Below are 21,903 nucleotides of genomic sequence, written 5' to 3'. Positions count from 1 at the left end.
ACCGTACGTACGTACGTATAGTATATATATATAGTATATATATATATATATATATATATATATATATATATATATATATGTATGTATATATATATATATATATGTGTGTGTGTGTGTGTGTGTATGTATATATCCATATGTGCTTATTGGTGTATATATACATATGAGTGTGTATACATGTACCTATAGGAATGCATATATATTGTTTATATACGTATAAGTAATATATATAGATGTAATTATAGGAATACTTACAAAACTTATATACACACACGCATATATATATATATATATGTATATATTATATATATATATGTATATATATATATATATTGTATATGTATAATATATGTGTGTATGTTTGAGTATATGCATACGTATTTACATATACATATATTTATATATATATATATATTGTATATGTATAGTATATGTGTGTATGTTTGTGTATATGCATACGTATATATATATATATATATAAATATATGTTTGTATATATATATATATATATATATATGTATATATGTGTGTGTGTGTCTATATATATATATATATATATATTTATACCCTGTCCTCAATAATAATGTGTATTTGAAAATTTCAGAGGATGGAAATACTCCCGACACTTGCCCCCTTAAGTGTTTCTCAGATCGCTGTAACTTGGAGAGGCCTTAACGTTTTCTCTGTACGACATCCTGGCACGTTTTATCCAAATTGATAAACGGTGCAATCTGCCTCAGATACTAAGTTTACGGCTATTGATCTCGCATTCCCATGTATTCCATATTTTCGTGAACAGCGCATGTACCACACTTGAACCGTGGATAGCTTGGTTGAAACATTTTCGAGCTCGAAAGTGTATATTCAAGTTGCTGATAGTTTGTGTCTTCGATTGAGTACATGCATACTGTGTATGGATAAATATACATTTGATTTGCTGACTATGTTCTTGTAGTCTCAATTGATTCCTACTACACTCTTCACCAATACGATCGCAGTGGGCTACATATATGCAGACTGTTATATCCTTTTATTCATTCATGTGAACCTTTTAATAGGTTAACATCTCCTCCACTACCTCAAATAGTGTCGTATGTCCCTTATTTCATGCCTATGATAGTTTTTTTACCCCATCAGTTCTTCAAATAACATTTATCAAGCATCTACATATAGTTTAAATTCCTTTGCTTATCTGAATACTTTTCTACCTACATCGTATCAGTTTGGACGCTGTCCAGACACTCTTGGATGCAGGAGCCCGAATCAATGCCCTTGACAAACAGAAGAATACAGTGTTGCACAGGGCTGTGATGAAGCACCATATCCAAATGGCCAAGCTCTTGTTGGACAATCACGCCAACCCTCAAATGAGTATGTCGATGTGTAAGATTCACTTTGCCTTATGTATAAATATATACTCTTCAATATGTAGAGGCGCGGCAGTCCTATAAGTCATCGCCTAGCACTTGCATCTGTCTTTGGCCTTGGAGCACTCCCAGATCCGCACAACGTGATACAGGCCGATGTTTGCAGCCGTCTGTATACAAGTTTCAGAGGATTCTTAATGTACCCCGTCTTATAGCTGAATAACATCGTCTGTGAGGAATGAAGTCGTCCTAGATGTGTGGATTGCTAGTAGTCCTGTTTTCCTTTCATGTTCGCCCGAATGATCCTATGTGGCAGGCATCGCTGTGAAGCTTAGATCGCAGTTAGTCTTATAAGTAGGATTGCGCATGGGCTCTGATTCAGATTGGTGCTCATGACTCACCCTCTGGACAAATGGCTTCGAACCAACCCCCTCATTCCCGTCGCAGCCGAGGATAGGTGAATTCTATATGAGCATCTTTATTATATGTACAAGGTGTATGAGAACCTGTGCTCTGATGCGACTTCTCACAAGTGTGTGCGTTGACTCACCTTGGACGGTCTCTTCCCGTGCTGATAGCCCCTAAGTGGAAATCCCAAATCCCAAACTCTAAACCTTAAAGCCCCCCCCCCATATCTCGCTCCACACCCCACAGGAAACAAGAAAGGGCTCTCTCCCATTGACCTGGCTGTCGAGACGTGCGATCGCGATCTGATCAATTGCTTTGGCGGTGCCGCAGGCATTGGCGGCACAGCCGAGAACATGCCTTTGCCCTTACCGGACCTACGCCAGCTCAACGAAGACTGTATCGGAGACACACTGCGCGAGGATACGGACACGAACACACACGGCTCGGCTCAGCCCAGCCATCTGACGGCGCAGTTGGGACAGGCCAAGATACGACAGCCGAGCGGATGGATTGGAGGCCAGGCTGCGTACCCGCAGAACAACATCTTTGCGCCGTTTGCCCTGGACAGCACACCCGCGGCACGGTTTGGGCTGTATGGGAGTGGCACGGGGTGGGACCAGGGCCAAGGCCAAGGTAGTGGTCCTGGTAGTACTGCGTCTGGGGACACGCCTGCATATAGTAGCCAGTCGCCTGCGCAAAACAGCTCGGTACAAAACGAGCCGGCGGTTGGGAATGTACATGACTACGGCGCTCAGCAGCAGCAAGCGCCGAGTGGTAAGATGTACACACCGGCTATGACCGAGCCACAGAGACGTGAGAGTGAGTCGTTTGTGGCACAGACAGGCCAACCTATAGCTAGGCCACTAGTACCCCCGGGATTAGACCAGGTTGGGTACGGGTCGTCACAGGCGAACCAGGGCTTGGACCTGGCCGGGTTTGGTTCGAGAAAGCCGAGCTTGGTACTAGACCAGGCAGCCGAGAACGGGGAGGGTGCAGACGCACCAGTGGCTGAAAATACATGGGAAGCGGAGAATGAGGGATGGGGTAGTGTGGACGCTCTGGACACCTTTCCAGCACAGTCACAGGACGCTCACCTTGGTGCAGGGGGTGATGGTGAGGAACATCCCGCTGCGAGAGGCTTGGAGGTGGGCAGTCATAAGGAAGTGGAAGGCTATAGTGTGGGTAGTCATAACACCGCGCCCTCTTTAAACTCGTCTGCGGTTCAACCGTCTGCTACGACTGCGGTTGGACCGTTGAGTACAGGTGCAGATGCGCCCACTACGAGCCAGGTATGGGACGCGTTGAACCTGCATAGTACGACTGAGACTAGAGATACATACATTCGTACATACATTCATACATACATACATACATACATACATACATACATACATACATACATTCTACATACATACAGAAATACATACGAACTAGTCGAGTCCTTGTGTTAGTTGACCCTATACGACGGGTTAGTGTTTCAATTGGTTGTAGTACAACTTAGACAACTGCAGTGGACTAGTTGACTCTGGTACGACTCAGATTCCTTGTATTGCTTCTAGGTAATTGTGTTGTATGACGCCGGAGCAGTTTCGCAATAGAACCTAGTACAACTCAGGTATATTGAACCACATGACTTGAACCTCAGACGACTCAAATACATCTGGGACTAATCAGGCAATTGGATCCACTTCACATGACTCATCCTAATTAACCAATTGATTTGGAACCGACTTTGACCCAATTCCAGTGGACTAATTAATCGATGAATCTGTTACAAAGCAGGGAAGTGGACACGTAGATCAAGAAGTAAGTGAAGAAATGGCACGAGCAGACGATGGCTGGGATGACGAGTCGGCCCAAACTGACGACGGCTGGGGTGCCGAGAGCTCGGATTGGGGCGATGGAGACGCACTGGAAGCTACAGAGGAACCGAGTACAGAGGTAGATGTGGATGGGGTAGATTCAGCCCAAAGTATGGGTGCGGGTGCAGCTGACGATGTTGTAGGCGATAAGCCCAATAGTATGGGTGTAAGTGCGGCCGATGGTACTGTAAGACAGGTGTATGCGGAGGATTCCGGAAGCGTTGCTGAGCAGTCTACGGAAGCATTGGCAGGCACACAAGAAGATCTGGATGATGGCATGAGAGGAGATATGAATGATGATACGATAGAGGCGTCTGGAGAGAGTAGAAACAATGCATATGCGCAACAACGAGAACATTCATTGGAGAATGACACCTCCCGGACCCACGCTGAGATGGAGGATGGTATGCTGCAGATGGAGGTAGCAGATGGAGCTCAAGGAGAAGACCTTACTGAAGGTCAAACAGCAGACTATACTGACGCCAAGGGAGAAGAATATGCCGAAGCTGAAGTAGAAGACGATAGCCAAGCACGCGATGAGAACCAAGTACACGACCAGACAACCCCGCCCGAAGAGCCAGCGGTGCAGATACAGGATCAAGATCAGGAAGAAGAGGCTTATGCTATGGATCTGACAGATGAAGCGCAGGATGGGTGGGGTGAGGATGGCGATGTGTGGGGAGATGAGTACAGCCTGCAGCTATCGGACGGTATCCGCACGGACAAAGCCGCGTACATGCTGGAGGTGTCTTCGGACGACGGGGGCGCTGTGGAGGTACCTGAGGAGACTGAGGACAGTACAGAACACCTTCTGGGTGGAGAAAGTACCGAACATCATGAGGGAGAAGCGGATGCCGAGTCGTCTGTTACTGAGGAGACGTCTGGAGAGCTTGTGGGGGGCGCGAGTGCTGCGCAGCAACCGGTGGCTGAGGAGAGTGAAAGTATTGGCCAAGTCGGGGCTGAGGGAAATGCTCAACATACTACAGTAGATGAAGGTGCCGGTGTTGTAGCAGAAGGAACTCCTGAACTCCCTGTAGTAGACGAGAGTGCCGAACAGCTTGTGGCTGGTACAAGCACCGGACAGTTTGAGGCAGAAGTAAGTTCTCATTATCCTGTAGAAGAAGACAGTGTGCCGGTATCCCTTGGGCAGGGTGCGCTGAATGACGGTACTGGTGACCTGGAACAAACGGATGGGGACGGGTGGGGAACGGAAGACGCGCAGTGGAGCGATGACGATGGCCTGGAAGTGGAAGCTGCTGCTGACCTAGCCATGCCACTGTCACACACCCAGGAGAATTCGACTGAGAAAAAGAACGACGTCTCCTCGTACTTTGGGAGCGGTGTTCAGGGAGCCGAGCATGGTGAAGTCATGGGAGATACGCACGATAGTTTTTCGTTATCTTCAACCAACGGAGACAATGCGAGCGAACGTGACATTGATGGTGTATATGGCTCGGCTCTAGAGCACCAGGGGACTGCAGATGCGAAGCATGGAGATGGCGCAGACTCGACAGATTGGACGGTCAACGGAGACAACGTCGATGAAGTGGACGATGTTGTAGCTGGTGAGAGTGAGTTAGAGGAAATTATTTTGCCCACTGATACTGGAGACGGTCCCGGTGCGGAAAACGTTATAAACGTATTGGATGCAACTGTGGAGAATCAGCCAGCCACAGAAGCGGTCCCTGGACAGAGCGAGCACTCAGCATACCCCGTGGATAACGGTGCACAGGCGGGCGCAGCTGAGGACAGTACTGCGGCACCTGTGAGCACTCATGCTTCCGCAGACGACGCGCTTGCGCATACGCAGAGTACGGACGCGGGTGCACCGGCCGACAATGGGTGGGATACGACCGAGGACACCTGGGGAGATGAAAGGGCGAATGAGAATGAGAATGACATGCAGTCCCTGGACGCGGGGTCTGCCACTGAGACGATTGCCGCGCCCACAGGACATGCCGGTGGGCTCTCCAGTTACTTTGGCGAGAAGTCGGGCGAGGATCATACGGGTGTGTTTGCGGATGTGAGGGAGGGTAGTCAAGTCCAGACCGGCGCCGCACTCGGACACGAGGCAGAGGGACTGGCGAACCAGGGAGAGGACGGGTGGGAAGCAGACGGGGACAACTGGGATGATGCGGGTGAGATGGAGATGGCGGCAGACCCCGAAGCACTTGCGGAGACGCCCGGCACTGATACGAACCTGTCGAATTACTTTGGGGGCAGTGTAGATATGGAGGGCTCAGGGGAAAGAGAGCTGCCACACGCTGTGGATACCTACCAGTCGGATGGGGATGGGGAGGCCACGCACAGCATTGCCGCTGCAGATACGGCGGAGAGTGGATGGGATGTGCCAGACACAGACACGTGGGGTCAGGTGGACAGTGAGAACGTGGCACCAACTACTGAGACACCGCCAGAGCCCCCGGCGAGCGATCAAGGGGTATCCGGCTACGTTGGAGAGGGTACTACCAGTGCGGCTGACAGTATGTTTGCGCAGGCCACGGCGGAAGATAAGGATGTGAGATCAGACGAGAACGCGCTCGTGGTAGACACCCCCATCGCCCAGGGCGAAGACGGGTGGGGTGTGGACGAAGGGGCTTGGGATGGGGACGGTGCAGAGACAGAGGGCATATCCGAGGCAAGTGGCTATGAGACCGTTAGTGTGTATGGTGAGAGTGTGAGCCATGCCAATGAAGGGGACGATGCGCCTGCAGAGACGAGTGAGGATGGGGCTGTTGCTGCTACACAGGAGGAGAGGGTGTCACAAGATCAGGAGACGCCCAGCACCCAGGCTGAAGACGGATGGACAGCGGAGGGCGAGGGATGGGATGAAGAAGGTGCCGGCGTAGAGATAGCCCCAGATACGCAAACAGTAGAGAAGCCTTCGGTGGAGAGTGCGAACTTGTCCAACTACTTTGGAGATGGGATGGGAGAGCAAGGCCAGGCACACATGGAGCATACGGATACTACCGATGCAGAGGCCCAGACCACTCGGACAGAAGACGGATGGGAAGCGGAGGGCGAGGGATGGGATGAAGAGGGTGCCGGGGTAGAGATAGCCCCAGATACGAAAACAGTAGAGGAGCCCTCGGTGGAGAGTACGAACATGTCCAACTACTTTGGAGACGGGGTGGGTGGGCCAGAGCAATCGCACCCGGATAATACAGAAGCCGTAATTAACGAAGTGTATGCATTGGATTCAGAGAAGTCGGTCGCTCAAGCAGAGGACGAGTGGGAAGCGGAAGGCGAGGGGTGGGGTGAGGACGGCGCAGTGGAGGTAGCCCCAGATACAGAAGCAGCCACGGAAACTCCAGTGGAGGGTAGTACCAGCGCCTACTTATTAGGAGATGGTGGTGGCGTACCCGAGCAAGCGCAAACGGACGATACGGACACAATTCATGCAGATGCACAAGTACAACACTCGGAGACTCTGGAGACATCAGCAGCCCGGGCAGAAGACGGGTGGGAAGCGGAAGGTGAGGGGTGGGGTGAGGACGACGCAGTGGAGGTAGCCCCAGATACGGAGGTGACCGTGGAAGGCATAGCGGAGGACATCTACAGTCCGAACTCACTTGGAGAGGGTGGAGGAGTGAAGGAGCAAGCACAGCCGAGTACTACGGATGTCGTGGTTAACGAGGTGGACGTATTGGACTCGCAGACGCCGGCCGCCCAGGCAGAGGACGGATGGGAAGCGGAAGGCTGGGATGAGGCAGAGACAGTGGAGATGGGTGCCGACATCCAAGCAGCAGTAGAACCCCCGGCACTTGGTACTAGCATATCCAACTACTTTGGGGGAGATGTCGGTGTACAGGCGCAGGGAGGTGTGGCGGGTGCACCGGATACTGCCGACCTGTCCAGTTACTTTGGCCAGGCTTCCGGGGCTCAGCAAAGTGAAGGGCTGTTCGGTACAAACGCAACTACGGAGACTGCAGAGGCTCCAGCGGACAACAACAAACCCAACAACATGTCCAATTACTTCGGAACAGGTGCCGAGGTGCAGGGACAGGGTACCAACCCAGAACCAACGGGCCATGCCGACATGTCCAGTTATTTCGGCGAGGGTTCAGGGGTGACTGTGCAGAAGGATAGCACGGATACTGCGGAAAGTAACAGTATGGCTAACTACTTTGGCTTTAGTGCAGGTGCACAGAAGCCAGATGATGCTGCAGATGCATCGACTTCTAGTCCCGTGTCCGGTTACTATGGCAACGGTATGGGGGTACATGGGCTAGTCGGTAAACCAGATAAGGCGATCAATGACGACACGTACAACTACTTCGGAAACACAGCAGGGATACAGGCACAGCAGGCTACCAGCACAGTGACAGCGCATGCCCCTGAGACACTTACAGACCAAACGGTACTACCGACTCAGGCAGATGACGGGCGGGGGGCAGAGGGTGAGGGTTGGGGCGGTGAAGACGCTGTGGATATGGTCTCAAGTACGGATGCAGCCATGGGTAACATCGTAGACTACACCGATACCAACTCATCGAACTACACGGGAGAGAGTGCGGGAGTACAGGCGCAACCGAGGGTGGAAAATGCGGTGGATATGAGTGATGCTGTGCATGACGAGACATCTATACACGCCTTAGACACCCAGACAACTCAGATGGAAGACGGGTGGGAAGCGGAAGGGGACGGTTGGCATAGCAACGAGACAGTAGAACTGGCCCCAGAGACAGCGGCGGCAGCGGAAACACCAGGGGAGGGTACGAGCCTATCTAGCTACTTTGCCTCAAGCTCGGTGAGCGATGGTGTCAGTGCTGTAGCACAGCCTGACGAAGAAGACCAGACTCGTATCCCTGAAGGGGCTGCAGGTGTCCCTGGAGACGCCCTCGAATACGTTAACGATACGACCGATGTCAACGCGCCGGGGTCTGGGGATGGTAGTACTACGGTCTGCACCTCTGGGTACGGGGAGGATAGTGCGTCACTCAATCCAATCGACGCAGCTGTGTATGAAGATAGTACGCCTGAGTGGGATGCGGGGAGTGAGGGCTGGGTGGATGTAGGATCGCATGAACCGTCTGTGGACACGTCGGTTGGGCGAGCCGGAGACAGTGCCACAAAGGCGTCGGAGAGTGTGAGAGGGGTGGCTGGTGAGGAGAGGCTGAGGGAGGAGCTGGCTAGGTTTGCGCACGAGTTGGAGGTGTTACGGTATGTGTGCCGGCGTGTGCTTAGTAGTGTGATGTATGTGTATAGGTGTGAGTTTAGTAGTGTGATATGTATGTTATTGGCGTGTGCTTAGTAGTGTGATATATGTGTATAGGTGTGAGTTTAGTAGTGTGATATGTCTGTTATTGGTGTGTGCTTAGTAGTGTGATATATGTGTATAGGTGTGAGTTTAGTAGTGTGATATGTCTGCTATTGGTGTGTGCTTAGTAGTGTGATATATGTGTATAGGTGTGAGTTTAGTAGTGTGACATATCTGTTATTGGTGTGTGCTTAGTATTAGTAGGTAGGATGTATGTGTGTTGTGCAGTAAACGGGTCTTTGTGTCTTCGGCTAGAAATGTATAAATCCTTTTGCGAGGATCGAGAAGAGTGAGCTCTCCCAGATACAACTGTATACATGTATGTTTGGTGTTCAAAGCTGATGTGACGATTTGATTTATGGAAGTTTGGCTGGGTATGGGATATTATCGCTTCCCATCTTGCACTCTAGAAGCCACTGTATATATAGGTCAAGAATAGCGAGAAAGTGGAACTACTCCGTTGTACTGCAGCTGAGCATGTACTCGGACTAAGCTCACTGGTCTATTGCGTATCAACCGGACAGCGAGTTCACACACATCCCCTTGGAAACTGAACAATATAAGGCAATGTAAATTTTATTTAACCGTACCTCCACGTTGGAACACTTTATCTACTCGCGCAGTTATTGAAGAATTTTTAGGGTTTAGGGTTTTAATATGACTTATTTAACATGATCAGATACATCACTTTCTCATATTGAGAAATTGATCATCTCCTCTTATATATTTATATATATATATATATATGTGTGTGTGTGTGTATGTATATGTATATGCATATATATATATATATATTTACTTATTATCAACCCATCACTTTCTCACGTATCCTACAGGGAATTGAACGCAGCGCTAAACGTTTCACTGGAGAACAGAGACGATCAAATCCGTGTGCTGGAGAAGAATGTGGTGGAACAACAAGATGAGCTCTTAGCACGTGACAGTGAGCGTTTGGAGAGTCGAGCATCGTCTCAGCACGACCTCGATGTGGCAAGGTACTGGTTGGTGCTTATGGTGTAGATGTTGTGTGCTGTGTGGTGATCTGGGCATAGTTGGAAACATTAAATCCTAAAACATATTTTGCTTGTATCTGCTTATTTGTATACATAGATATTTCCTCATATATATACGTATCGTTGTATATATATGTATATATATATATATATATATATATATTGTGTATGGATACTGTGTTCTTGTTGAGTATAGCTCTATTGACTGATATATATACGCTTATCTGAAAACACCTTTGATATACTTATTTGTCTATATATATACTCTTGCATCAATTAGATGGTGACTGAATATCAACACATATGCACACATCCACACTTACCTCCTTCTTCTCCCAGAGAGTCGGAGACGCGGCTGCAAGAGATTATAGAGGACAAGGACGAGGAGTTAAGGAGCATGGAGGCTACTCTCGCAGAGCTGCTAGATGAATCCGAAGCAAAAGAGTCGGAGTTCAACGAGCAACTGGCCTTGGTACATCAGGAGCTGGACAACTCCAGGTATCGTCGGAATGTCTCTTGGGATGTAGGTGATTTAGGGTCTAAACTCTAAACCTCATACCCTTAGATCGGTTGTGATGGTGTGCTGAAGTCTGCAGCGTTCGGTATATATGCTGTATGTGTCGGCAAACCCCTAACTAAGTCTAGATACTTCAGGATATGCCCATCGGATCTATCCAAAGATCTGCCATATATATATATATATATAACTACACAGCACCTTGTGTACCGTGGTATGGTCAGGGCCACAAGCACATGGCAACCGCACCCTAGGCCTCGGTTACTAATCACAATTCTCCTGGCCTTTCTTTCTACCAGGGAAACGGAGGGTGAGCTACAAGCAGCCTTGCAGGAGAAGGATGAGCAGATCAAAACACTGCAGTCAAACCTCTCTACCGTGGAGGAGCAATTAGATGTGATCGACAACGACAAGGGCGAGGAATTGGCTCAGGCACAGCAGCAGCAGGAAATCTCCAGGTATACCATAGCTTATTGGTGCAACCCGGGCGTATTGCTTGTTTATGTATATGTATGTTTGTTGTATTATGTATGTATGTATGTTATGTTCATATATATATATATATATATCAGGCACATCAGCACTTAGGTATCCCCATATATATTTGAACATATCCGATGAGTTGCGAGTGTGTATCACAGCCGGTATTGTCGTGTCATAGCTCAGTATTCGATTTCACGCTTGCACAAAACTCACACATATCTTAATACCATAAACCCTTTCAAGTACAATGTGCATTCTACCATCGCCAACCATAGTCCACCACTATCGTGTATGTAGAAGCATACCTGGCGTATATACACATGATATATATACAAGCACACTTACACACAACTACAAATACATACCGTGCCGTATCCAAGACACGCTGTCTAACTACCGCTACTCTTTCCCCACAACCTCCTCCCACCTCCCAGAGAATCCGAGGCTATGCTCACAGACGCGTTGGTAGACAAAGAGGACCGCATAGTGGAACTCGAGGCTGAAGTACAGTCACTGCAACACGAATTGGACTCACGCGATAGTCTCCTACGCACAGCTGAGGCCGATGTCGAGACGCTCCGTTCCGAACGCGACGACGAGCTTGAGGAGGTTACAGAAATGCTTGCTTTGGCAACGTAGGTGTTGTGTGTGTGTGAGTGTAGTGGATGTTTTATTAATTTTTTGTGTTTGTTTGTTCATACTCACATCGGTGATATGTGATGGTATATATTCGCACTAATCACATCACTCTGGCAATTGTAAACCATTCTGACCTATAGAGGGCATGTTGCCACCACTTACTTCTACCGAAAATCCTATCTCAAAGTTTAATACGATATATTATTCACACTTCTCCTGGATGTCTCACCCATTGCCGTAGCGAGGGCGAGGTGGATGCAACGGCCAAGCTGGAAGCCAAAGAAGACGAGTTGGCCGAACGCGCTAGCGAGGTGTGTTATGTATATCGCGCGTTGTATTATTGTACTCTACTGGTGCAGTGTTGTATTCGTATGCACTTCTTCGTATATCTGCAAAGTAGGTGGCTGGGTGGGCTTGTATTGTAATGCTTTGTAATACAGCCTTATACCCATGTGGCGTGGCATGTCTCGATACCTTTTCGCTGGATTGGCTCCTTGGCACACTTAGTACTAATCAGCTAAGCAACCGAACCAACGCGCACTCTATGCATGCATCGTAGTTGGACGAACTCAGAACCAACGTCAAAGAACTGGAAGACCAGTGCCTGGACCAAGATGCCGAACTGTCGGAACTCAAGCCAAGGCTGGAGGACTGTCTTAACGAAATGGCTACGCTGCGGGAACAGGTACAGGGCCTGGTTGCGAGGTTATCCATGGATTGGGTTTATGAATCTTTTTGTCCCTGGATTGGAATTATAAATATTTTGGTCCATGGATCGGGTCTATCCATGCTTATCCATGGATTAGGTTTATTGATGTCTATGTATGGATATGGTTTACACATATTTATCCGTAAATTGAGTTTATATCGAGCCCCAATGAGATGCATGTGCGTTGCTAGTTGTGCTGTTCGCTTTAAACCCAATGACATACACGCACACCCAATCCTTCTTGTATACCATAAAGCCCACATCCTCTTTTTATCTCCAATCCTAAGACCTGGTTTCAATCCTGATATTTAAATTCAAAAGATCAGTCACTTTTCTTGCCTGAGCAGTTGCGAACAGTACGATTGGCACACCCCAAGCGCATACCCAAGCTTCGAACTATACTTCAAAATCACCACCCCTTGATATCATACAATACGAATATTTACTTCAAATCCTAAAACTCTCAAATCCTCCCATGGTCTAAGAAGTTGTGGACAGTACGATTGGCACGTCCCAAGCGCATTAACCAATCCTCGCACTACAACCCCTCGGTTTCATACCAATCCTAATATCCACTTCTAATCCTAAACTCCCAACTCCTCCCACGGCCTGGGCAGTTGCGGACAATGCGTAGTAGGATTGACGCACCGCCGACCCACTCAACCAAAGAACCCCACACACGCGCGCTGTCGCCACCGCTAGAGGACGCAGACGACCAACTAACCATCAGTCTGGAGGACCTACAGACCAGTCCAGCGGAAGGCGAGCAATCACTCGGAAACCCTGAGCAAGTGCACCTTTTGTCGCAACAGGAGTCTACCCGCACTCAGCACCCACTGGGCATGGATACGGATGTCTCAGCCGGGCTGGATAACCAGGCTGTGGGGGAGAGTCTCCCTGTAGATGCAGAGAGTATGGCAGGGGGTTATAACGTCTCCATGGACGACAGCGACGGGGAATACGACCAGTGCCTTGAACGGCTCCTGGAACGGGCACAGGCGCAGGGGGAGTATGACGATCTAGAAGAGCTGCTGAGCCAGGCGACTACGGATGGGGTGGAGAGTATTGATACGTTGCTAGAACGAGTATGTTCTCTCTATTGCTGACTTTATATATTTGTTCGTATTGCTGACATTTCTACGTGTATGTCATGTATATATTTATATTTATATATATATAGGCATAGACATAGACATAGACATATATAGATACATCTGTATATACTTAAATATATATATATATATATATATATTAGGTGCTATATTATCTTATCGCCCGCTTACACTCCACACGGCCTGTTGACTCGCTCGATATCTCACTCCTGATTAGATGAGATCGACAAAGGTAGACGCTGACGCTGAAGTGATTGAGATGCGCGCAGCACGCGACAAGGCGTTGGCGGAGAACGCTGAAAAAAGCGTGCATCTCGCGGAACTGCAGGAGCGGGTTGTGGACTTGCAAGCGGCCAACACAGACTTACAATCGCGCATACAGCATATGGAAGGACAGGTATGCGGAGTGTTGTAAAGACTGGCTGCTGTGTAAAGACTGGGCAGCCGTGCTGTAGGCGAGTTGGCTAACTGCAGTAGTATGGGCAGTGTGTAACGGTTGAGGTGTCCGTCTGTTCACGCTGCACTAGCCACAAAGTCTCGAGTGTTGTTTGTTGGGTGTTTGTGCTTGGTTGCGGGTCGTGTATGTACTTGTCTGCGGGTTTTATACTCCATATATTGGTCGAGTATCTTTCTGTTAAATGTGTGGTTTGATATGTACACCTGTGGACACAACGTTCATTCTGCGCTGTTACATGTAGTAACACTACGAGATAGTCGAGAGATTCATTTCACGCTGCCATTATCATATACCACATTGACCAACTGTTCACCTACAGCGCTTGATACATCCTGATTTCTATCGTACAGCATTTTGTGTATCCCTAATCTTACCCTATAGAGTTTCATATCTCATTTTCCAACACCCACTGTATATTCAGGTCAATCCCGACGGATCGGATGTGCTCGGTGTCGAACTTTTGGCAGCTCGCAATGAACTAGCGAATAAAGACGCGGCATTAAGTGAGGCTCGTGCTATGGTTGCGGAACTGGAAAGTGCGGTAGCAGCAGCTCAGGTAGGTTGGTAGTGTGCTGCTGATAGTATAATTATGGTGATGCTGTTATTGTATACTAGTATATATATATATTTATTATCTGTAGTGTAGTATGGCGTAGTATAGTGTTAGTGCTGTATATATATCCGTTCACGCATACATGCGTCAATCAAACCAAGTGTAAGTAGTGTGTCGGGCTGACGGTACCAACGATGTGATTATGTATCTCTAGTCGGGTCACATTTCATACACCATTAAATCAGAAGTCTCTGCGCCCTAAACCCTTACTTCTATAAATTTATAAAACCCGTTACATGCTGCTACTAGGCGGTGCACCAACAACATCAATCAGAGGTCGATAACAATATCAGTGACGCGGAGACCCAGCTTGCCGAACTTCGGGAACAAGTTGCGGATCTGCAGGCAACCAATGCTGACTTGCAGTCACGCATACACTATTTGGAAGCACAGGTATACTTTATTGGTTAGCTGTTCTGTACTTTCAAGCACGCATACAAGAAATGTGAGCACAGGTAAACATCGTAGTTTATCTGTGTGATAGAGCTTTGCTGTTGGTCTCGTACAAGAGGCGTTGGTGTTATGCTCGATTTGTCGGATCATATGAACCGTACACGTCGGTATCCGCCTCAAACCGTTAACCCCTATCATATTTTATCGGTTTTGTGCGACCTTGTTCGTTGCTATCTGTGAGTTGTCTTAAACTATGCACGCTGCTCGTTAGCGGCACCCATGTCGTTAGTTCATGCTGTTGCAGTGGTGTGAGCTGTTTCTCGTTGACGCAGATGTATTCTCTAACCAGCAACGGTTTCGTTGCGCACTGTGTCACTTAGATGTGCGATTCTGATTCATTGATATACCTGGATCCGCTATATTCTTATAGACAACTTAACCCACTACCGTATATTTTTCTAACTTATTGATTTATATCATCAATCTTTAATTAGACGAACCCCGACGAATTGGACCAGGTTAAACAAGAGTTCTTGGCAGCTCAGACCTCACTGGCGCACAGGGACGGAGAGCTGAGGGACGCTCGCGCCCGAATCTCAGAACTCGAAAGTGTGGCAGCGACAGCGCAGGTAGTCTGATTGTGTAGTGTCTACTCTGTGTTTCTACTGCAAAAAAAATCATTATATTTCTGATAGCCCAATTCTTGGCACTGCTAACTTGAAGCAATAACTCATGGTTGTACAGACTCGGTAATCGGGAATAGGCTCACACACAGACTCACTCGTACTGCATACGTACGCGTGCACGCACATTGTGTAGGTAGCCTGTCGGGCGACCAACACTAAAGTTTGGCTCTATAGCGGCACTTGAGTCGTCTCATCCCCTGGATTCTAAAACCCTATACTCTCAATTTAACCACTATTTGCGAAATACGCTAAAATCTTAGAATACTTTGTCTGTTTACCCTAGGAAATGCGCCCTCAAAAACCAGAGACCAACAGTACGCGCAGCGACGCCGAGGCTCAACTCGCCGACCTTCAGGAACAGATTGCGGGTTTAAATACAGTCAATACAGACCTACAGGCACGCATCCAAGATCTGCAAACACAGGTACGATTTGTTGTGTAGCTGTGTGTGAGAGGCTAGGCAGGCTGGAAGATCGTAGGATGCGCGTGTATCGAGTTCAAACAGCTTGATCATGTATTTTGTCCACGCCTGTATTTGCCGCACAGGTCGATTATTACAGAGTACATAATTGGGTATCTGATCCTTTCTTGATGTGAGGTGTGAATTTGATTTGTAAGCTGTACATTCTGTGCTTAATCTATCTCCTCGTGTCCCGTTGTGATGCGGGTACGACTTTGCTCATCACAACAGACGACTTTGCTGGACACTTTATTGTAGACACTCATATTTGGCTTGCAAATTATGCTGGAAACGCCATACTTATATGTATACATGTATATATATATATATATATATATATATGTCTGACTCAATAATTTGCCCCAATGCCATAATATAGGTTTTTTCCGACGAATTAGGCGAGGTCTGTCAAGAGTTGCTTGCAGCTCGGAACGAGCTAGCAATTAAAGATGATGAGCTGAGGGAAGCTCGCGCCAGAGTCTCGCAACTCGAAACGGAGGCACAGACGGCGCAGGTATTGTCATTAAACCTGGTTAACTTCGTTTGTGTTGGGAGCATAGCCGTCCTAGTTCTTTTTTGTAGGCCTTATTGTCGTCGCGAAAAGATCGAATGGTATTCGTCGTATATTGAACTGGCAGTAGTGTCCAGTCGTGCTGTATACATCCGTAAACGTAAACATTAAAAACAGCAGGTCGTGTGCAGTTAGATTGGCCCGTAGCATACACCATTTCAAGCCTTACAATACTAACTGACTCGCATATATCCATGTGACGGCCGCATGCAGATAGATTGGCGTACAAGCATGCACCATTCCAGGTCTTGCAATACTAACTCACGTTCCTGTATCCATGTGACTGCCACACAGGATATTCGCTCATTGGGAACAGAGAGCAACCAGGTAGGCGGAGACGGTAGTCTTGGACTACCGAGCTTCAAGCTGGAGAAGAGGGTGTTTTACCAGGTGAGACCTGGCGCGGCACGTCCATGTTTTTTATACATCAATTCGATATAATTCACCTGTGATCGTGTGCGATGTGGTAGTATGTGTGTTTTATGATATTATACGGTCTATCCAGCTGCGTGTCATCTGTCAGAATTTTTTCTATACACGATTTGCATAGCTGTCGCTATTTTTTCTATACACGATATGCATCGCTGTCGCTCATGTCAATAACTTTGTTCTTCACAGCAACAATCTGCGATGCTAGACGAGCTCCTCGCAATCTGTGATGAGATCTAGCGCCAACACTTCGCAATACACATCTCGTAACATGGCATGTCTGAAAATCAATATGGCCGCCATGGTTGTAATTTAGAAACTGAAACTTAGATTTAGATAGCACCAGAAGCAAAGTAGTTTTTGACAAAAGAAATAAACTTTTCAAAGATGTTGGTTCGGCTTGCGTGAACACGAGAACGCCCCCAGGGCCCAGAGCCTGCTCGAGGGCTGAATACAAGATGAAGTGGGCATTCTTTGAGCTTAGTCAAAGAATCGGAGTGATATTCTACCTATAATATTTGTCGCCGGATTGAAGTACAATTGATTCCTTTGAAATGTCAGTCAGTTTGGTGGCTACTCTTAACGAACCAAAAAGAGGAGCCTAGCATACTGTGCTCTGTTTAAGTACCCGACGCTACAGACCAGATAACTCGAAGCATTTATATGAACTAAGGTGTGTGTTCATCCTGGGTATCCCTAGCTACCCTTGGTAGTGATACCCCTGAAAGCTGGTAAAAGACATTGACTTATGACCAAAAGACTTTAAGAGACGTGTTTCCGCTACAATTTCCCTGGAGACATGTCCGACAAGTGTATTTTTGTCTCTAAATGAGTGAAATGACAGAAGATTTTATTCGGGAAGAAAACTCTAACCAATCAGTGTTGTGAACACCAATGCCAGTACCGTGTTCCTTAAATTAAGAACATGGAAGCAGCTATTTGCACCTACGATTTCAACGAAATGCACCTACAAATATGCGATTTCGCCCATTTTTTGACCATTTGACATTTGCAAATTTATATCGTCCCAGTTTCCTCAATTTCTTTGTACTTCATGGTTTATTCACGCTGGACCTAATGGTCCCACTGACCTGCCCTATTGCACTTGCAACTGAGTAGAAATAGACCGGACGACGACGTCCTACACCAAGACATCAAACGACATTGAAAACACGACAAAGACACAATTTTTCAGGCGACATTTATGACTTTTGCCAACCCAGGTTACCCTGTATGATTCGAAATGACTCTAGTTTTTAGTAAATGCCCTAATTGCCGTGTCATGGGGCTAACCCTTAATTTGAGACGCCCATGTAGGCAACTTATAAAAACAAATACAAATAATTGTTATACGAATATTATAGGAGTACAAGATGCAAAACCGTCAGAACACGTATTGTACGTACACAGCACTTAACACAAACTCATACTCAATCACGCATAGGCTCGTGTTTATACTCCTCTATAGCTCAATTGGGCTTTTATCGCCCATTCGGGCTGGTAACGGCACAGCGAATCGCCCTTTTTTTGAGTGGGTGACATATACTTTTAAATAGCCAATCAAATGTAAGCAATAGTAAAGAAATTTTCCTGACTCATCGCGTGACCATACCATGTCTGGAACACTTAGAACAAACCTTTGCTCAAACAAGCACTTGTACACAACTTGGAACTATAGGTAGCGCTGTAGTTGTAAAAGAAACGATTCAGAAGCAACCTAAGAATGACCTGGCAGCAGCTAAGAGAGTGGTAAGGAACACTGTTAACGTTAAGTGGTACCATATGGATGCGAGGTATGCCCAGGCACGATTTGGTAGTAAGTATGGCAAGATGTACACGCCCGCGATTGTGATGCCGGTCGTAATAGTGTTTCTTCAAAGACGGGATCAACGAAAGTGTTTAACAAAATGGTAGAAGTAAGTGGATTCGTCAGCACTGATGGAGAGCGTTACACGAAGCAGAAGCAATTCAGTCTATCTCCTGACAATAATAGTGATAGTGATCTCGTTCCAGTAGTAGTATCTAGCTCGCCACGTGTATTTTTTTGTTTTGTTGAGAGAGTAGCGGAGAACAGATCGTTCGGCGGCAGTGATAGCTAAAGAACCTTCTTCAACAGTGAAATACCTTAATGCTAGTGCAATACCACAGGAGATTACGCGTGTGATCCATAGTACTGAACAATACAGCGATACTTTGGCTACTGGCGCACAAGATCTGACCCGTAAGAGATAAATGTGCAACTGGATACCTTACCATCCCTACATGCTTTACCCACTACAGGGCAAACTCTTCAACAACCTCAGGCAAGTATTTAAATACAGCTATTGCGTCAGGCACAAACGAACCTCACAGACATTAGCACCAACCCCCTCAGACACAATAGAACATTATCAACTAGCAATATTGTAGTTGCACCTACTCCGTTGAATTTGACGCACGCACTTGCACAACCACAGACACCTATTGGCAATCGAGAGCCTGTTAATGCACATAGTCAAGTGTGGCAATGGGAGAGCGTTGATGCAGATGGAAGGGGCCTGAAACACATACGTGGAAGGTCACGGCGAAACATGGAATTTATATACCACAAAATGGTCGGTGCGTGAAACACTACAGTACTTCTTTACTATGTTCCCCATGGGTTATTTGACAACTCTGGTTGCACTCTCGAATACAATACTAACACAGTCTCACGCCCGGCGAGTTACTCACCTTCTTCGGTGTCATAATGCAGTTTTGCTTCATCGAATTTGCCTCACCTGGTGATTGCTGGAGAAAGACACAACACGAATTCAAAATGCATGCGCCTTACAACTTTGGGTGCTGGATAGTTGAACACAGGTTTAATTACATATACTCAAGTCTTAGATATGCAGAGCAGACGACGGATGTGGAGAATCCCAATACTCAAGAACACCGGTGTTCACCGGTGATGGGGTTCGCGGACGACATACTCGCGAGCTGTCATATATGTATAGACGAAAGCGTTTCATAATGGTACGACCTTAGAGTCTCGCGGTAAAATTATGGGTTACCTCATTATATCACAATTGACAGGAAGCCAGGTTGTAAAAGGACGGCGTGTTGTAGCCATGGACAGTTTTTGCTCAAAATCAAGGCAAAGCCGCGGAGCGTGCGTACGAGGATGAGCACCAAACGGGCACAGCGACTAAACTGCGTTTAGTGGAGAAGTACTTCAGCACGAACAGAGCTGTGTATAAAGACATTTGGTTCGCAAATTTCCAAACAGCGAAAGCTCTGCGAGTCCGAGGCATGAATTTCACAGGTGTGATTAAGACAGTAACGAAGATGTTCCCCAACGCCGTACTTGAGAAGGAAAAGCTCGACGGCGAGGGTCATTAGAAAAGTATGGCGACAATTGATGAACAAACACTCTGCTACAGTTTGGGCTGATAGAATCATAAAGTATTTTACTAGCACAAACGGAACAACAATGCAAGGTGCAACAATGACAAGAAGGCGTATGCGTATCGAAGGATCTTCCATGACGATGAAGAGGGTTAGATGTAGGCAGCTCCAACTTGTGGAGAAATGCTTCAGTTACAACGATCTGGTCGATCGGCGTAGTAGTCATCGTCAAGACACGCAGAATATGGTTAAGATGAAGTTACGCACTTGGGAGAAGTTGTTTGTGTCGCCTTGGTCTTTGCTTGAGACACATGTGTCAAGAGTGGAATCTTGGATTCTTCTCTTAGAGTGTAATGTAGTAGACTCTAAATAAAGTGCAAATGTATTTCTGACCTCACCTTTGGTTTGATAGCTAAGGTGTTTGTGCTAGTGTTCAGTCACTTGGGCTGGCCAGGGTAAAACCTTATATGGTCAGTATGAAACCCCTTCTGCAGAACACTTTAACACTTCGTTGCTATTCTATTTCGACTTCGCTACAACTAAATCTCACGCTGTACACATGATGCCTTTCCGCATAGGTTGTTACTCACATAGAACCGCAGCTATTCTTAGAATATTGCGGTTGGCAGACTCAATCCACTCCCGGAAGTCGGTTGAGAAAATTAATATACTCTCGGGAGTCGGTCAAGTATTATCTCAACTCTCAGGAGTAATTAGAGCAACTGATTAGCTCTCGAGAGTGAGCTAACTTTGATGACTTCCATATATCAAAGAGGGGTTCTTGCTGTAAATTCTGGTCTGAAACCTGTAGTCTCTCACTCCCCCTCAATTTTACTGTCAACGGCTGAAGTTTGAAGGCTGAAGGCTGAAGACTGAAGGCTGAAGGCTGAAGGCTGAAGACTGAAGGCTGAAGGCTGAAGGCTGAAAACTTAAGACCTGGATTATGAAATTATTGTCTCTGTAGATGGATCGGGCGATAACCGTTGAATCGATGATTTTTGTCAAAAACGTTGACTTAGAGTATTGACTCGATGAAATTGTTGAAAATGTTGACTTGTTGAAATTGTTTACTCGATGAGATTTGCCGAAAACGTTAACTTTTCTGAAGAATAGGCGATCCTCTGTACAGTGACAGGCATCACAACGGGCGTGGATAATCTTCTGTATAGGGATAGGCATCACAATTTCGCAGTTTAACATTACTCATGAGATTTTCTTGAAAAAGAAGTGCTGCTTCTGAAGCGGTGTGGCGTGGATGCTGCGGGACAGCTCCCTTCTGCGTTCTGGCATATTGGTTTGACTTTGGGATGTGGCCTGAGAGGCTGAGACACAGAGACTGAGAGGCTGAGACTTTCTCTTGGGTCTTGGAATGCGCGGCTCTTATGTTGCGGTCCGGCTGCTATCCTTAGTATGGTTGCTTTTAAAAATGGTTGAACTATTGATCGAATCGACCAACGAAATTCGTGTAGTGATAAATTCTACTTCAACCTTACATTTGAAGGTTTCAGATTGTGCCCACTTCGTTGTTCCACCTGGACCTGTTCGACACAGTATT

At 46.9% G+C, this 21,903-nt stretch overlaps 1 protein-coding gene across 3 annotated transcripts in view; it reads left to right on the top strand.

The window, feature by feature from the left end:
* Window positions 1–17,344, top strand: part of SARC_06334 (hypothetical protein) — a gene marked incomplete at both ends in the record, with an annotated part of 18,367 nt that extends 1,023 nt beyond the window's left edge. The window contains 19 exons of one of the 3 annotated variants that reach the window (XM_014299761.1): window positions 1,223–1,371; window positions 2,022–3,064; window positions 3,558–6,474; window positions 6,676–8,800; window positions 9,734–9,892; window positions 10,250–10,408; window positions 10,727–10,885; window positions 11,345–11,545; window positions 11,791–11,860; window positions 12,109–12,234; window positions 12,876–13,343; window positions 13,588–13,767; window positions 14,249–14,383; window positions 14,690–14,833; window positions 15,328–15,462; window positions 15,803–15,943; window positions 16,359–16,493; window positions 16,845–16,940; window positions 17,169–17,344. In XM_014299761.1, the coding sequence (XP_014155236.1) occupies window positions 1,223–1,371; window positions 2,022–3,064; window positions 3,558–6,474; window positions 6,676–8,800; window positions 9,734–9,892; window positions 10,250–10,408; window positions 10,727–10,885; window positions 11,345–11,545; window positions 11,791–11,860; window positions 12,109–12,234; window positions 12,876–13,343; window positions 13,588–13,767; window positions 14,249–14,383; window positions 14,690–14,833; window positions 15,328–15,462; window positions 15,803–15,943; window positions 16,359–16,493; window positions 16,845–16,940; window positions 17,169–17,219 (8,593 nt within the window). Of the gene's footprint in view, window positions 1–1,222; window positions 1,372–2,021; window positions 3,065–3,554; window positions 8,801–9,733; window positions 9,893–10,249; window positions 10,409–10,726; window positions 10,886–11,344; window positions 11,546–11,790; window positions 11,861–12,108; window positions 12,235–12,875; window positions 13,344–13,587; window positions 13,768–14,248; window positions 14,384–14,689; window positions 14,834–15,327; window positions 15,463–15,802; window positions 15,944–16,358; window positions 16,494–16,844; window positions 16,941–17,168 lie in introns of all 3 variants that reach the window. The other 2 variants (XM_014299762.1, XM_014299763.1) reach the window with 2 other exon arrangements.
* Window positions 17,345–21,903: the final 4,559 nt, after the last annotated feature.

Source organism: Sphaeroforma arctica, assembly GCF_001186125.1.
Source record: "Sphaeroforma arctica JP610 unplaced genomic scaffold supercont1.448, whole genome shotgun sequence".
NCBI lineage: Eukaryota > Ichthyosporea > Ichthyophonida > Sphaeroforma > Sphaeroforma arctica.
This window is presented reverse-complemented; position numbering and strand designations above follow the sequence as displayed.